At 43.1% G+C, this 16,689-nt stretch overlaps 1 protein-coding gene across 1 annotated transcript in view; it reads left to right on the forward strand.

The window, feature by feature from the left end:
• Window positions 1-16,689, forward strand: part of LOC134352575 (neuronal PAS domain-containing protein 2-like) — a 149,545-nt gene that overhangs the window by 71,286 nt on the left and 61,570 nt on the right. The window contains exons 9-10 of the mRNA XM_063059828.1: window positions 878-960; window positions 6,874-6,980. Of these exons, the coding sequence (XP_062915898.1) occupies window positions 878-960; window positions 6,874-6,980 (190 nt within the window). The remainder of the gene's footprint in view (window positions 1-877; window positions 961-6,873; window positions 6,981-16,689) is intronic.

Genomic DNA, 16,689 nt, shown 5'->3' on the forward strand with positions numbered 1-16,689 from the left:
CATTGGAAAAATTACAGCTAGAGGCATGTACAAGGATTTGTATCTCCTGAGACAGGCCTTGGGATACTAGTCCAGTTATTTACCCACCATGCTGACAATATATCTAACATAACATAATCAAATACACCTCACACCCCTGACATTCTCTCTTCTCTACACTCCCATTTGGAAGAAGATACAAACATCTGCAAGCACCTACCACCAGGCTCAAGAACAAATTCTATCCTATTGTTGTAAGGCTAGTATGATGAGATGGACTCTCGATCTCACAGACTACGTTGCTATGGTAGCATGTTATTGTCTGCCTGCAATGCACTCTCTCTGTAACTGTAACACTTTGCTCTGCATTCTGTTGTTGCTTTCCCCTTGTACTACCTTAATGTACTGATGTGGAGATTAAAATGGGGCAGCACGGTAGCATAGTGGCTGGTGTAACTATTACAGTGCGGTGGCCTGGGATCAATTCTGCCGCTGTAAGGAATTTGTATGGTTTGCCCACGATCGAGTGAGTTTCCTCTGGGTACTCCAGTTTCTTCGCACATTTCCTCCCATATTCCTATAGGTTAGTAGGTTAATTGGTCACGAGTATCCTTGGGCAACACAGCCTTGATGGGCCACTAAAGCCTGTAACCATGCCATTTCTCTAAAAAAAAATGTTTTCCACTGTACCTCAGTACATGTGACAACACTAAAACTTCTGCTCTTTACGTTCTAATCATCAAATCTTCTGAAAAGTTTTAAATTTCTTGAAAGTAAAATTTGCAGATCTTCACCATAGTAAACACTCGTCTCGTGAACGGCAGAAAATTCATCGTCATGGTGCTCCTTTGCTTGGAGGCAATCATTTCTGACTTTGGATATTCTTGTTGTCATGCAGGAATTGTGCAATGTTGAGGAGCCATGTGAAGAATTTACATCCCGTCATAGCTTAGAGTGGAAATTTCTGTTTCTGGATCACAGGTAATGCAACACAACTATTCACATCTGTTACCTAATGTCCCTCTGAGTGAACAGTATTGTCTGCTGGCCATATGCTCAAACTTAAAGATCCACTGCTCATTTCAGTCACAATCAGTAGAAGGGAGTACGTGGATTAATTACTCGTAAGAAACGAATAAATATTTGCCAATGAATAAATGAAGGTACAAATGTATGGAGCTAATTAAATGTTCTGTGTTTGTAGATGGTTCATACTGCAGTCACTGTGTTTTGGTAGTGGGGAGAGTCAATATTGGTATTGGTTTATTATTGTCTCATGTACAAGGCACAGTGAAAAGCTTGTCTTGTGTACTGTTCATGAAGATCAAATCATTCTAGTGTACAGCGAGTTAGAATAAGGGAAAACAATAAGGATGCAGAATGAAGTGTAAAAGCTACTGAAAATGCGCAGGTAAACAGTAAAGTTTCTGTTTTCTGAACGATAGGAGGAAGAGATAGAGAGGAAAGGAGAATGCATACAGGTATAAGAGCATAAAACCATAAAATATAGGAGCATAATGAGGTCATTCAGCCCATCGAGTCTGCTCCACCATTCAATCATGGCTGATTTATTATACCCCTCAAATTCATTCTCCTGCCTTCTCCCCATATTCTTCGACGCCCTGACTAATCAAGAACCTATCGACCTCAAGTATCCACAGAGAAGACTGACACAAAATACCTATTAAGTTGATCTGCCATTTCTTTGTTCCTGGTACTACCTCTCCAGCATAATTTTTCAGTTGTCCAATATCCACTCTTGACCCAGTATCTACTGGAAGACCTCTTCAGGTCAGGTGGAGTTTGTGGAGGGTGAAATGGAGATAGTATTCCTGATTAGTGACCTTCCATCAGAATGTGAAGAAGGGGAAGTTTATGGGGTGGGTAGACCTGACCTGTATTTCTTCTTGATCACAAGAGATTTTACAGATGCTGGAAATCCAGAGCAACAGACACAAAATGCAGGAGGAAATCAATGGGTCAGACAGCATCTGTGAAGAGGAATGAACAGTCGTTAATTCAGGCTGAAACCCTTAAGTAACATTGGAACGGAAGGGAAAAGCAGCCAAAATCAGAACAAGGGAGCAGGGGAAGGAGTACAAATTGGCAGGCAATCGGTGAAGCCAGGTGACGGGAAGATGATTGGGTGGTGAACTAGAGTATAATCTTAGAGAATTAATTAAGACATTACCTGCAAAATATTGGAGAGCAAGGGAAAGTTCAGTGGCCAGGATTTTCCTAAAACTTTGTGGATCAGAAGATATGAGGAGCTTCAAGCGTCAGCACTGGAGGGTGGCTCAATATGGGTGCCCAGATAACATGGTGGTTGGTGCAAGTCTATTACAGCTTGGGGCATCAAAGTGTGTACTTCAACTCCCGTGCCATCGGTAAGGAGTTTGTACATTCTCCCCATGACCGCACGGGTTTCCTTGGGTACTCTGCATTCTCTCTCAGTCCAAGGATATCCCGATTATCCCAATGTCTCAGAAAGACAGCGTTCATTATTAAGGGCCTGCAAGCACCCAGTGCATGACCTTTTCTCACTGTTACCATCAGGTAGGAGGTACAGAAGCCTGAAGGCACACACTCAGCGATTCAGGAACAGCTTCTTCCCCTCTGCCATCCAATTCCTAAATGGACATTGAATCTTTCGATACAACCTCACTTTTCTTTTAATATACAGTAAATTTATGCACGTTTTTTAATCTATTCAATATACGCAATTGATTTACTTGTTTATTTTTTTTCTTCTCCGCTAGATTATGTATTGCATTGAACTGCTGCTGCTAAATTAACAAATTTCATGTCACGTGCCAGTGATAATAAACCTGATTCTGATTCAGACTAGGAGGTTAATTGGTCAGTGTAAATTATTCTGTGCTTTGGCTAATGGGTGGTGGTGTGGAGATACAAAGTAGGTGTAAGGCTCTCCTTCCTTCCTCTAGCCTACAACTCACCCTTGGGCAAAGTGTAGCAACCGCTTAGCCCCCCCCCCCCGCAACAATTAGGGTCACATGAAGCCATGGGAGCAGGTAGTGGATGGTCGTATGAGTACCTGGTGTATATCACACGTCCTAGTTATGCGACCACTAACGCCAGGCAGACAGTCTCTGAAGAATATTGATAATGGCTGGGTTCTTTCATCTTATAAAGGCATTGCCCAGAAGAAGACATTGGCAAACCAATTCTGTAGAATTTGTCAAGAACAATAGACCCTGATCACCCATGACATGTGACATGGCTCAAAATGATGATGATTATGCTAGTGTTAAATAGGTGAGTTGCGGGGTGATGCGTGTCAGTTATGTATTTATTTATTTATTAAGATATATCATGGAACAGGCCCTTCTGGCCTTCAAGCCATGCCATCCCACAACCCCTAATTTAACCCTAGCCGAATCACTGGTCAAGTTACAATGACCAATTAACCTACCAAATGATATGTCATTGGACTGTGAAAGGAACTTGGAGCACCCGGAGGAAAGCCTCACAGTCAGGGGGAGAACGTACAAACTCCTTACTGACAGTGGCAGGAATTGAAGCTGGGTCACTAGTACCACTACACTACTGTGCATTTTCTACATGGAAGTGTCTGAGTAAAATGAGATGAAAATGTGATTCCTACTTGACGGTCGGACAGATTCTTGTACCACAAGGTGGAAACACTGACATCTTGGCCAAGACTTTGCCAGGAAGAGTACTCTGCCCACAATTGCCACTCACATTCCCATTTCAGATCTATGTGGTCAACCTTGCTTCCGTGTTTTGACCTGAAAGCAGACAGTGAGAAGTTCTGTGACATTTGGGCCTCGAGAAACAAAATGGGGAAGACCCCAGGCCAATACAAAACATGCCTTTACAACTCCTCTGAGCATCTTTGACAAATACTATCTATCAAAACTATCATATTTTTTCAATATATATATATATATTATCAGAATGTATATATATAGAGAGAGAGAGAGAGAGAGAGTTCAAAGAACAACTTAATATATAAACTTGATATTAATCTGAAAACATTTTAAAAATATTAAAGAAATAATGAATTCATCTCCAGAGGTCAGTAGAACAACTGAGACTTCGTGTTTGCCTGAGAATTCCAGGTGCAATTGTCTTATGAGGATAGGTTGAGTGACCATGGGCTTTTTGCTTTGGAACAAAGGAGGATGAAAGGTGAATGATAGACATGTACAAGATATAAGAGGCCTAGCTCAAGTGGACAGCCAGAGGCTTTTTCCCAGGGCAGAAATGGCTGATACGAGAGGGCATAATTGACAGAGTGGTGAATCTGTGGAATTTGTTGCCACAGGCGGCTGTGAGGGCCAATTCATTGGGAATATATAGGGCAGAGTTTGATAGATTCTTGAGTGGTCAGGGCACGAAGGGATATGGGGAGGATGCAGGAGACTGGGGCTGAGAGGAAAATTGGATCAGCCGTGATGAAATGGTGGAGCAGATTGGATGGGCCAAATGGCCGAATTCTGTTCCTATATCGTATGGTACTATGGTCTTATCATCTTATAATTTTAAGGTATTTGGAGGGAAGTAGAGGGAGATGTCAGAGGTAAGTTTTTTTTACGCAGAGAGGTGGGTGCAGGGAACGTGCCACCAGGGGGCGCCACAATAGAGTAGCGATTAGCACAACACTATTACAGTTCGAGTTGAGGGAGATCAGAGTTCAGTTCCGATGCCATCCGTAAGGAGTTTGGACGTTCCTCCCTGTGAACGTGTGGGTTTCTTCCAAGTGCTCCAGTTTCCTCCCATATTCCAAAGATATACCGCATACTCTGATAAAATATCAGAGGCATTTGGATATCAAAGTAGGTTAATTGCTTATTGTAAAATGTCCTGTAATTAATCTACAGTTAAATATGTGGGTTGTTGGGTGGTGTGGGCTTGATGAGCTGGAAGGCCCTATGCAGTCTAAATACATAAAAAATTTAAAAAAAATATTTGGGGCATTTATGAAACTCTTGGATAGGCACAAGGATGTAGCAGGGAAGGGTTAGATTGATCTCAGAGTGGGTTAGCCAGTCGGCCAAAGGGCCTGTACTGTGTTGCAATATTTTGTGTTCTATGTCCTAAACTGCCTGCAAAACCTGGCAAAATCCAAGTGACGTGAGCCCAGATATAAACCCCGCTTCTGAAATGATTGTTTGCAGCAGTCGCACGTTCAGATCAGGGCTGCTGCCCTGCACCATGCTTGATCCACTTGGGCAGCCCATCAAAATAATTGGACTTTATTCAGGAAAATTAGTCTGACAAACCTGAAGGGAAGGTGCTTGAAGAATGGAAATGCTCGTGCAATCAGAAAGGGCAGCTCTGTGCTACCATCCATTGACCTGTGCGTTCCCCAGCCAGGGAGGCTCAAGTCGAACAATGATTCATTTCATAAAGGGGATATGAACTGACGAATGATGCATCTCGTGGGAAGATTTTAGTAGCGAAGAGAGCCATCAGTCCACATTGGTAACCCTCAGAACGACTAACCCCTTTCATTACCTCAGTGTCTGCGAAGCCCTTTATGGCAGCTGAAGTATTTTTTGCAAAGTAGTCACTTGTAACATACATCAGCAAGAAATGAATTAGCCTTCTGTTGCAAACTGAAGCTGTCTGCAATTGTCCCCATCACACATACGGTAGTACAACCACTCACTCTAGTCGAGTACGATGTTCTCTTAAGGAGCTGTCAATTGTTGGGTCCTCACGTATGATTCAGGATCCACATATTCTGACGCAGTGTGGGCAAGAGTAAGCAGTGACCGTGGTGAGTGGTCGGGTCTTTCAGTTGTTCAGTCTCTCCTTTTGTGGCTGCCACTTGTTCTGTGTGGCAGAGTGGAGATCATCTCAAGTAGCGCAGCTCGATCTTGAACAGATGTCCTCCGGGTGTATCTATTGAGTGTAATGTCTTCCCAGTTTTTAGATGTACATGCAGTAATCGTGAAATGTCTCGGTTATATTAGATTACTGTCTTCAAAAGGGAATATTTTCATTCACACAGTGATTTTCGCGACCTCAAGCCATTCTGAAGGAGAGTGGGGTGTGTGTGCAAGTGGGTCAGATTACAGGTCGAGGTACTGACTGCCAGCTGTAGAAATGTAACAAATGTCAGGTGAGGTCAGCGTGAGCCTTGCGTTGAAGCTCCTTACAGGCTCCAAACACAGGTGACACACAAGGCACACCCCACACATCCATTCTGTTCACTCTGCTTTTGAATGTACGTAGAACAATCCGGCACAGTGTGGACACCTCGGCCCACAATGTTGTATTGAGCTTGATCACTCCATGATCAAACTAACCCTTCCCTCCTCCATGGCCTATAACCCTGCATTTCTCCACATCCACAAGCCTATCTATGAGCCTCGTAAATGTCCCTAATATATCACATTCAGATTAATCTATTTCTCACGTGTATATCGAAACATACAGTGAAGTGTGTTCGCGTTAACAACCAAGACAACCCAATGATGTGCTTGAGCCAGCCCAGAATTGTCACCACACATTCTGGCACCGACATAACATGCCCACAATGTTCAGCGGAACAACAGGAACGCAACAATAGCAACAAAACAGAACAGCAGAAATCATCATCATCATCTTCCTCTACCACTACCCTGGCAATGTGGTCCAAGCACCTATGCTCTGTGTAAAAATACTATCTCTGCTCTGGCCAGTATAGCATTCAGTGCAAGTATAGTGTGGGAATATGAAGGGAAATTGAACAGGTATTTGAGTAAATGGTGATTGAGAAATCCTCCATCATCCAGGTGAAATCTATTGTCTATCTTCACTTTGTTTGTTGCTGTTCCATGTACTGTGAATGAAGATTCCAGAAACTGATAGCGCAACATTCCAGAACTAACAATATTGATATCCCTTCCTTCTCTTTATCAGGGCTCCTCCTATTATAGGTTACCTCCCATTCGAAGTGCTGGGGACGTCTGGCTATGATTACTACCATGTTGACGACCTGGGACTTCTAGCAAGGTGCCATGAACACCGTAGGTGACCATTTATATTGGCATAGCTCGGGGGCAGGCTAGAGGGACAGTGACAGAAATAAGTCAGCTGTGGTGACAACACAGCCTCTACAACCTGTAAGGTAACAGGTGCATGGTTCCTCTCCTAGTCACACACGATTCACACTCGTAGAAGGGGGCTATTTTGGCCCATTCAGAGGGTGCCAGCTCACTGAGCAATCTCATGCACCCAATCATTTCCCAACAACCTATTCTCCCCAGCTTCTCACCAACTGCTGCCAGGTAAACCCAATCACCTACACACTAGGATCTATTTATGAGGCCATTTAACTTGGTGGCCTACACAGCTTTGGGACATGGACCGAGATCAGATGTCCTGATGAACCTAAACCATTGCATTGGTGTTGCAACCAGTCAGGATACTTTCCATTGTGCATCTATAGAAGGCTGTCAAAGGTTTAGCTTAGTCTGTGCAAACTTCCAAGAAAGTAGAGGTGTTGCTGTGGCTTCTTTGTAATGGCAGTTATCAGCCGGTCCCAGGACAGTTCCTCTGAAATGAAAATGCCGAGGAATTTAATGTTACCAGCCAACTACAACTCCAGTCCCCAAATGAGGGCTGGCTCATGGACCTCCGGTTTCTTCCTCCAGCTGTCAATAATAGGCTCTTGGTTTTGCTGACACTGAGTGAGAAGTTGTTGTGGCACCATTCAACCAGATTTTCAATCTCCCTCCGATATGCCAATTTGTCACAACCTTTAATTTGGCCAACAAACAGTGGTGTCATCAGCAAACTTAAATATGGTATTGGAGCTGTACTCTTCATCACTGTCGTAAGTATAAAGCGAGTAGAGCAGTAAGAACATGCGTACTCCACAAAGACAGTGCCGAAGATCGGAATTGAACCAAGGTTACTGGAGGTATGAGGCAACGGCTCTACTAGCTGCAAGAGCAATAGAGTCACAGAGCACAGAAACAGGCCCCTTAGCCCAACTGAACCAACCATATAGAAACTAACCAACCTTATAGAACTTTTCGAAGATGTTATCACACAGGTTAATGAAGGAAAGGTATGGACGTTATTAATATGGACTTTAGCAAGACCAAAGTCCGTGAGACCACAAGACATAGAAGCAGAACTAGGCTATTCGGCCCATCAAGTCTGTCCACTATTCCATTAAGGCTGATATATTATCCCTCTCAACTCCAGTCTCCCCTACCTTCTCCCTATAACCTTTGACACCCTGACTAATCAAGAACCTAGCAATATTACGAATTACTTGGCCTCTGCAGCTGTCTGTGGCAATGAATTCCACAGATTTGCCATCCTCTTGCTAAAGAAATTTCTCTTTATCTCTGTTCTAAATGGACATCCCTCTATTGTGAGACTGTGCTGCTTGATCCTAGATTCCTGCTCTGTAGGAAACATGTTGTCTACATCCACTTTATTCAAGCCTTTCAATATTCAATCCCCCACCCCCTCTCATTTTTCTAAACTCCAATGAGTACAGCCACAGAACTAACAAATGCAATATGTATGTTAACCCTTTCATTCCTGTGATCATTCTTGTGAAATTCCTCTGGACCCTCTCCAATGCCAGCACATCTTTTTTTTTAGATAAGGGGACCAAACGTTCTCACGCTATTCCAAGAGCAGTCTGACCAATGCCTTATAAAGTCTGAGCAATACATCCTTGCTTCTATATTCTAGTCCTCTCAAAATGAATGCTAATGTTGCATTTGCCTTCCTTACCACCGACTCAACCCACAAGTTAACCTTTAGGGAATCCTGCAGAAGGACCCCCAAGTCCCTTTGAACCTCAGTTTTTTTGAATTTACTTCCCGTTTAGAAAATAGTCTAAGCTTTTATTTCTTCTACCAAAATGCATGACCATACACTTCTGTACACTGTATTCCATCTGCCACTTCTTTGCCAATTCTCCCACTTTGTCTAAGTCTTTCTGCAGACTCACTTGTTCCTCAGCACAACCTGCCCCAACCTATCTTCAGATTATCTACAATACTTAGCTACAACATCATCAGTTCCATCATCCAAGTCCAGCACATGAAGCTGGTCCGGAAGGTTCAGGTCAAGAGGATAGTCCATACCTACCAAGGTACTCTTCTAAGCCAGTCCCATTTTTTTGCAATTGGCACATATGCGAAGGAAAGCATGGTAGCTTAGTAGTTAGTGCCTCTCTATTAGGGAGACCACCAGTCGGGGTTCAATTTGTGTCATTGACTTTAAGGAGTTTGTTCGTTCTCCCTGTGACCACATGGGTTTCCTCCAGGTGCTCTGGTTTCCTCCCACACTCCAAAGGCATATGGGTTTGGGGTTAGTAAGTTGTGGGCATGCTATGTTGGTGTCCGAAGCGTGGTGACGCTTGCAGGCTCCTTCAGCACCTCCTCGGACCATGTTGGCATTGATGTAGAAGATGCATTTCACTCTATGTTTCGATGGAAGTGTGACAAATAAAGCTAATCTTGTTATCTTTCTAAACCCTTCCTGTGTATCGACCTGTCCGAGTACCTTTTGTGTGTTATTACTGTACTTATTTCAACCATTTCCTCTGACAGCCCATTCCATATAATATCCCTCACACTCCTATTAAATCTCTCCCCTCTCAGTTCAACATGTGGCCACTAGTTCATTATTCCCCCACCCTGGAATGAAGATTATATGCATTGTCCCTTTTCACACCCCTCATGACTTCTTACATCTGTATAAGATCATTTCTCATTCTCCTATGCTCCAATGGGAAAAGTTCCAACCTGCTGAACCTCTTTTCATAACTCAGTCCCTCTGAGTGCCCACAGCCTCCTCGTAAATCTCCTCTGCAATCTTTACAGCGTAATAATATTTTCCCTATAGCAGATGACCATAACTGAACACCATAGTCCAAGTACAGCCTCACAAACATCTTGTACAAATCCATTGTAAAATTGACAGGGCAGCATAGCAGTTAGTGTTACACTCCCACAGGGTCAGCACCCAGGGTCAATTCCCACCACTGCCTGTACATTCTCCCTGTGACCACGTGCGTGCTCTAGTTTCATCGCACATTCCAAAGACGTAGGTTAGGGTTAGTAAGTTGTGGGCATTCTATGTTGTCACTTTAAGCATGGTAACACTTGCAGGTTGTACCCAGCACATCCTTGAACTGTTGACAACACAACTCATCATATACTGTATTTCAATGTTCTGATGTACATGTGACAAATAAAGCTAATTCTTATCTATATGTTTAAATACAACATAAAGTCTCCACTTCCTTACTCAATGCCCTGACTCATGAAGGCTGATGTGACTAAAGCCTTCCTCACCGCCCTGTCTAGGAACCAGGTACTTGTAGTTAACCGATACATATCCCGTCATTAGCAACCCTAATAATCTATCAATTTATAAGCAATCAATTTAAGGATATTTTTAGCTGCAATGTCATTAACTGTTTATTGGAAGAACAGATTTACGAACCTATTTATTGGTGTGATGAACTGTGTGTCATTTTCCCCATGTACAGGTTCAAGTTTATTGTCATCTGATTGCACACATATACAAACAGAACAAGGTTCCTCCTATATCATACATCAACCAAAATATTGCCATAAATAAGTTAATAAAATATAATTCAAAATGTGTGCAGCACAGGTAAACAGTACAGTATACAGTAAACAACACGATGATCGAGTGATGAGATTTGCTGATGACAAGGTATTCATTAATCTCACAGTCTGGGGGAAGAAGCTGTTAGACAATCTGACATTCCTAGGCTTGTGCCTTCGTCCTGATTCTAGTGGGTCAAAGAGATTGTGGGATGGATGGTGGGATCCCCAACAATGCTTTGGGCCCTTCGTATGCAACGCTCCCAGTAAATGTCACAAATAACAGGGGAGCGAGACCCTGGTGACCCTCTCAGCAGTTTTAACTGTCCTCTGTAGGATCTTACGGTCTGACACCTTGCAGCCTCCATATCTCATAATGATACATGTAAGATTACTGGGCTAACATTCTCATGATGAGCTGTGTCCATTCATTTCATTTACGGAATTCCACTTGGCCAAATGCTCTGTGGGAGCACAGCCCTTTCATAAGACAAGTAATGGCTGTAATGTCCAATTAGAGACAAATGCACAAAATTCTCCTGTATTTTCAGCTAAATGCCTTCCTTTTACGATCCTATGTGCAGGTGGTTGGTTGGGAGGGAGGAACGGGACTTGTTTTGCTATTATAGTTTTGTTGCTTGTTGTGGTCTGTGTTGTTCTGCCGAGCATTATAGAAACATAGAAAATAGGTGCAGGAGTAGGCCATTCGGCCCGTCGAGCCTGCACCGCCATTTATTATGATCATGGCTGATCATCCAACTCAGAACCCCGCCCCAGCCTTCCCTCCATACCCCCTGATCCCCGTAGCCACAAGGGCCATATCTAACTCCCTCTTAAATATAGCCAATGAACTGGCCTCAACAGTTTCCTGTGGCAGAGAATTCCACAGATTCACCACTCTCTGTGTGAAGAAGTTTCTCCTAATCTCGGTCCTAAAAGGCTTCCCCTCTATCCTCAAACTGTGACCCCTCGTTCTGGACTTCCCCAACATCGGGAACAATCTTCCTGCATCTAGCCTGTCCAATCCCTTTAGGATCTTATACGTTTCAATCAGATCCCCCCTCAATCTTCTAAATTCCAACGAGTACAAGCCCAGTTCATCCAGTCTTTCTTCATATGAAAGTCCTGCCATCCCAGGAATCAATCTGGTGAACCTTCTTTGTACTCCCTCTATGGCAAAGATGTCTTTCCTCAGATTAGGGGACCAAAACTGCACACAATACTCCAGGTGTGGTCTCACCAAGGCCTTGTACAACTGCAGTAGTACCTCCCTGCTCCTGTACTCGAATCCTGTCGCTATAAATGCCAGCATACCATTCGCCTTTTTCACCGCCTGCTGTACCTGCATGCCCACTTTCAATGACTGGTGTATAATGACACCCAGGTCTCGTTGCACCTCCCCTTTTCCTAATCGGCCACCATTCAGATAATAAACTGTTTTCCTATTTTTGCCACCAAAGTGGATAACTTCACATTTATCCACATTAAATTGCATCTGCCATGAATCTGCCCACTCACCCAACCTATCCAAGTCACCCTGCATCCTCCTAGCATCCTCCTCACAGCTAACACTGCCGCCCAGCTTCGTGTCATCCGCAAACTTGGAGATGCTGCATTTAATTCCCTCATCCAAGTCATTAATATATATTGTAAACAACTGGGGTCCCAGCACTGAGCCTTGCGGTACCCCACTAGTCACCGCCTGCCATTCTGAAAAGGTCCCGTTTATTCCCACTCTTTGCTTCCTGTCTGCTAACCAATTCTCCACCCACACCAATACCTTACCCCCTATACCGTGTGCTTTAAGTTTGCACACTAATCTCCTGTGTGGGACCTTGTCAAAAGCCTTTTGAAAATCCAAATATACCGCATCCACTGGTTCTCCCCTATCCACTCTACTAGTTACATCCACAAAAAATTCTATGAGATTCGTCAGACATGATTTTCCTTTCACAAATCCATGCTGACTTTGTCCGATCATTTCACCGCTTTCCAAATGTGCTGTTATCACATCCTTGATAACTGACTCCAGCAGTTTCCCCACCACCGACGTTAGGCTAACCGGTCTATAATTCCCCGGTTTCTCTCTCCCTCCTTTTTTAAAAAGTGGGGTTACATTAGCCACCCTCCAATCCTCAGGAACTAGTCCAGAATCTAACGAGTTTTGAAAAATTATCACTAATGCATCCACTATTTCTTGGGCTACTTCCTTAAGCACTCTAGGATGCAGACCATCTGGCCCTGGGGATTTATCTGCCTTCAATCCCTTCAATTTACCTAACACCACTTCCCTACTAACATGTATTTCGCTCAGTTCCTCCATCTCACTGGACCCTCTGTCCCTTACTATTTCTGGAAGATTATTTATGTCCTCCTTAGTGACGACAGAACCAAAGTAATTATTCAATTGGTCTGCCATGTCCTTGCTCCCCATAATCAATTCACCTGTTTCTGTCTGCAGGGGACCTACATTTGTCTTTACCAGTCTTTTCCTTTTTACATATCTATAAAAGCTTTTACAGTCCATTTTTATGTTCCCTGCCAGTTTTCTCTCATAATCTTTTTTCCCCTTCCTAATTAAGCCCTTTGTCCTCCTCTGCTGAACTCTGAATTTCTCCCAGTCCTCAGGTGAGCCACTTTCTCTGGCTAATTTGTATGCTTCTTCTTTGGAATTGATACTATCCCTAATTTCTCTTGTCAGCCACGGGTGCACTACCTTCCTTGATTTAGTCTTTTGCCAAACTGGGATGAACAATTGTTGTAGTTCATCCATGCAACCTTTAAATGCTTGCCATTGCATATCCACCGTCAATCCTTTAAGTGTCATTTGCCAGTCTATCTTAACTAATTCACGTCTCATACCTTCAAAGTTACCCCTCTTTAAATTCAGAACCTTTGTTTCTGAATTAACTATGTCACTCTCCATCTTAATGAAGAATTCCACCATATTATGGTCACTCTTACCCAAGGGGCCTCTCACGACAAGATCGCTAATTAACCCTTCCTCATTGCTCAAAACCCAGTCCAGAATAGCCTGCTCTCTAGTTGGTTCCTCGACATGTTGGTTCAAAAAACCATCCCGCATACATTCCAAGAAATCCTCTTCCTCAGCACCTTTACCAATTTGGTTCACCCAATCTACATGTAGATTGAAGTCACCCATTATAACTGCTGTTCCTTTATTGCACACATTTCTAATTTCCTGTTCCTAATTATGGACATATTACATTGGTGGCGACACTTACAGACTGACCCCAGTGTCATCGCTGGCTAACTGGATTCTGACAACTGGCACTCATTCCTTAATCAGATTTCATTTACTTGTGCATTAGGAGAAGAGTCTGGTCCCTGTCACCATACTGCTCTGATATTAGAACAAAGAAATGTCATTTTTATACAGAGATTGACCAGTTGGAAACAAATACTGATCCAATAGAAACTCTGTGCAAATCTGAATCCCATTATTTGTATATTGGAACCAAACATAAAACGTATTTCAGGCATTAATAGCCAGTTAAATCCATATGTAAAAGGCCAATAATACTTGAGAACTATGAAACTAACTGTCCAATATTAAAAGTTGCTCTAGATTCCTTTGTTTGCATCTTTATCTTGTCTTGCTAGGATCGGTAACCATGGTTCCCAGTCTTGAACGGAAAGGCTGTTCACCAGTTAGGCTTTCAAGGGCCGCGTTCAGCCTGGGTGGCTGCAATACATCTACATATTTCCTTTGTCAGCTTATCACCTTGACTTATTGCCCGCAGCATAAGGCTGTACAAAGTGTTTGCTCTATTCAGTTAGCACACATGTTAACCCTTTCTTGGCTGCAGTTTCCATGCCTCCCGTGGTGTTTTGCTTGTTGATGCCAATGATGCATTTCACTCAATGTTTCAATGTTCAAAGTTCAGAGTAAATTTATTATCAAATTACATATATGTCACCATCTACAACCCTGAGATTCATTTTCCATGAAGTACACGTGATAAATAAATCTGAATTTGAATCTGAATCTTACGGCTGCATTTATCAGCCTTTGGTTTAACTGCTTAATCAGAGGTTTTGTGTGAATTTGTTTACTATTCTCACGTATACTGAGATACAGTGATAATCTTTGTTTTGCACACCATCCATACAGATCATTTCATTACGACAGTGCATGAGGGATATAAGGGAAAATAATAACCAAAACAGAATAAATTTTTACAGAGTGCAGACAGACAATAAGGTGCAATACCATAACAAGGTAGATTGTGAGGTCGAGAGTCCAGCTCATCATACTAGGGACTATATAAGAGAATGATTGAAGTTGTCTTTGAGCCTGGTGGTAAATGCTTTCAGGCTTTTGTATCTGCTGCCAGATAGGAGAGGGGAGAAGAGTGGGACTGCTGTTAGGGCTTATACAGAAGTATTAATATTTTAATTAACCTATTAATGCATCAATAAAATCTGATCATGTTATAAAGCTCAGAAAGATATTCCACTGCAGGATTATTTATTTATTGGCACACAGCTCAGAATAGGCCCTTCCGACCCTTCAGACCATACAGTTCAGTAACCTCTGATTTAATCTTAGTCTATTCCTGGGACAATTTACAATGTCCAATTAACCTATCAATCGGTATGTCTTTGGACGTTTTTTAGGCCATGGATCCTTACCATTAACTGAGGGAGCCCCTGACCTAGAAGAACACTTAAATCACTAGGGCAGAGAAGGCTTCAGTACATGTGATGGCAAATAAGATTCATCTAGAATCTAGATTCTACATGGGACTTAATGACTCTATTAGCAGAACTAACAGGGAGGAGACTACGTAGCATCCACGCCACAACTACCTGACTGAAACACAGTGACTTTCCCCAAGCAGTAAGGCTGATTAACACCACCCACTAAACCTACCTTTCAACACCCCCCTCCACCACTACTTTATCATTTCCTGTCAATCTTCTTATGTACAGACACTCCTGGATTTAGCATCACTGTTTGGATATACAATGAATCTATGTATATAAGCTATCTTAAAGTAAAGGCATCCGTTAGTCTTGCGAGACCATGGATCTGTGCCTGGAAAGTCTTCACTCTCCAGGGCACAGGCCTGGGCAAGGTTGTATGGAAGACCAGCAGTTGCCCATGCTGCAAGTCTCCTCTCTCCACGACACCGATATTGTCCAAGGGAAGGGCATTAGGACCCATACAGCTTGAACCAGTGTCGTCGCAGAGCAATGTGTGGTTAAGTGCCTTGCTCAAGGACACAACACACAGCCTAGGCTGGGGCTTGAACTCACGACCTTCAGATCGCTAGTCGAATGCCTTAACCACTTGGCCACATGCCCACATCTAAACACTTAAGCTATCTTTATTGTGTTATTTTTATTATTATTGTGTTCTTTATCTTGTTTTTTAATGCTGCATTGGATCCAGAGTAACAAACATTTTTATCTCCTTTGCACTGGAAAATGACATTATGCAATCTTGAATCTTGAAGGGTGGAACTGTCTTAACAACCTAGATGTCCCCCGCTGTTCTTGTGTTCTTAAGTTTGCTCAAAATATCACAACACACATCAAAGTTGCTGGTGAACGCAGCAGGCCAGGCAGCATCTCTAGGAAGAGGTACAGTCGACGTTTCAGGCTGAGACCCTTCGACAGGACTAACTGAAGGAAGAGTTTCGGCTCTTCAAAATATTGCAGCCCATTTTCATCTCTCCCTGTTCGAAAGCAATGTGTGTGACCACGGGGGAGAAGGAAGCAAGCACTTGCTGACTCACTCCTTCCCCTTCCGTGGATCTGCCCCACAGGAACCGGTTAGTGAGCTTCTGAACTGAGCTTTGTCGAAGAGATTTCCTTGTGTCGAGACAAGTGCTAAATGAACTGAAGGCGGTTGACGAGCTTCTTTATTTCTTCTATTCACTCTGACTTGTTTGATTTTTTTGATGTACACTCAGTGGCCACTTTATTAGGCACAGGAGTGGAACTTGGGAATTCTCCAACTTCCGGTAATTCACTCACCCTCCCTGTCTCTATCCCTATGTCACTCTGCCCCCTCCCCCAGCTGCCTACCACCTCCCTCTTGTTTCCGCCTCCTTCTACTACCCATTGTGTTTTCCCCTATTCTTTCTTCACCTTTCCTGCC

This window comes from Mobula hypostoma, chromosome 10, assembly GCF_963921235.1.
Source record: "Mobula hypostoma chromosome 10, sMobHyp1.1, whole genome shotgun sequence".
Classification (NCBI taxonomy): Eukaryota; Metazoa; Chordata; class Chondrichthyes; order Myliobatiformes; family Myliobatidae; genus Mobula; species Mobula hypostoma.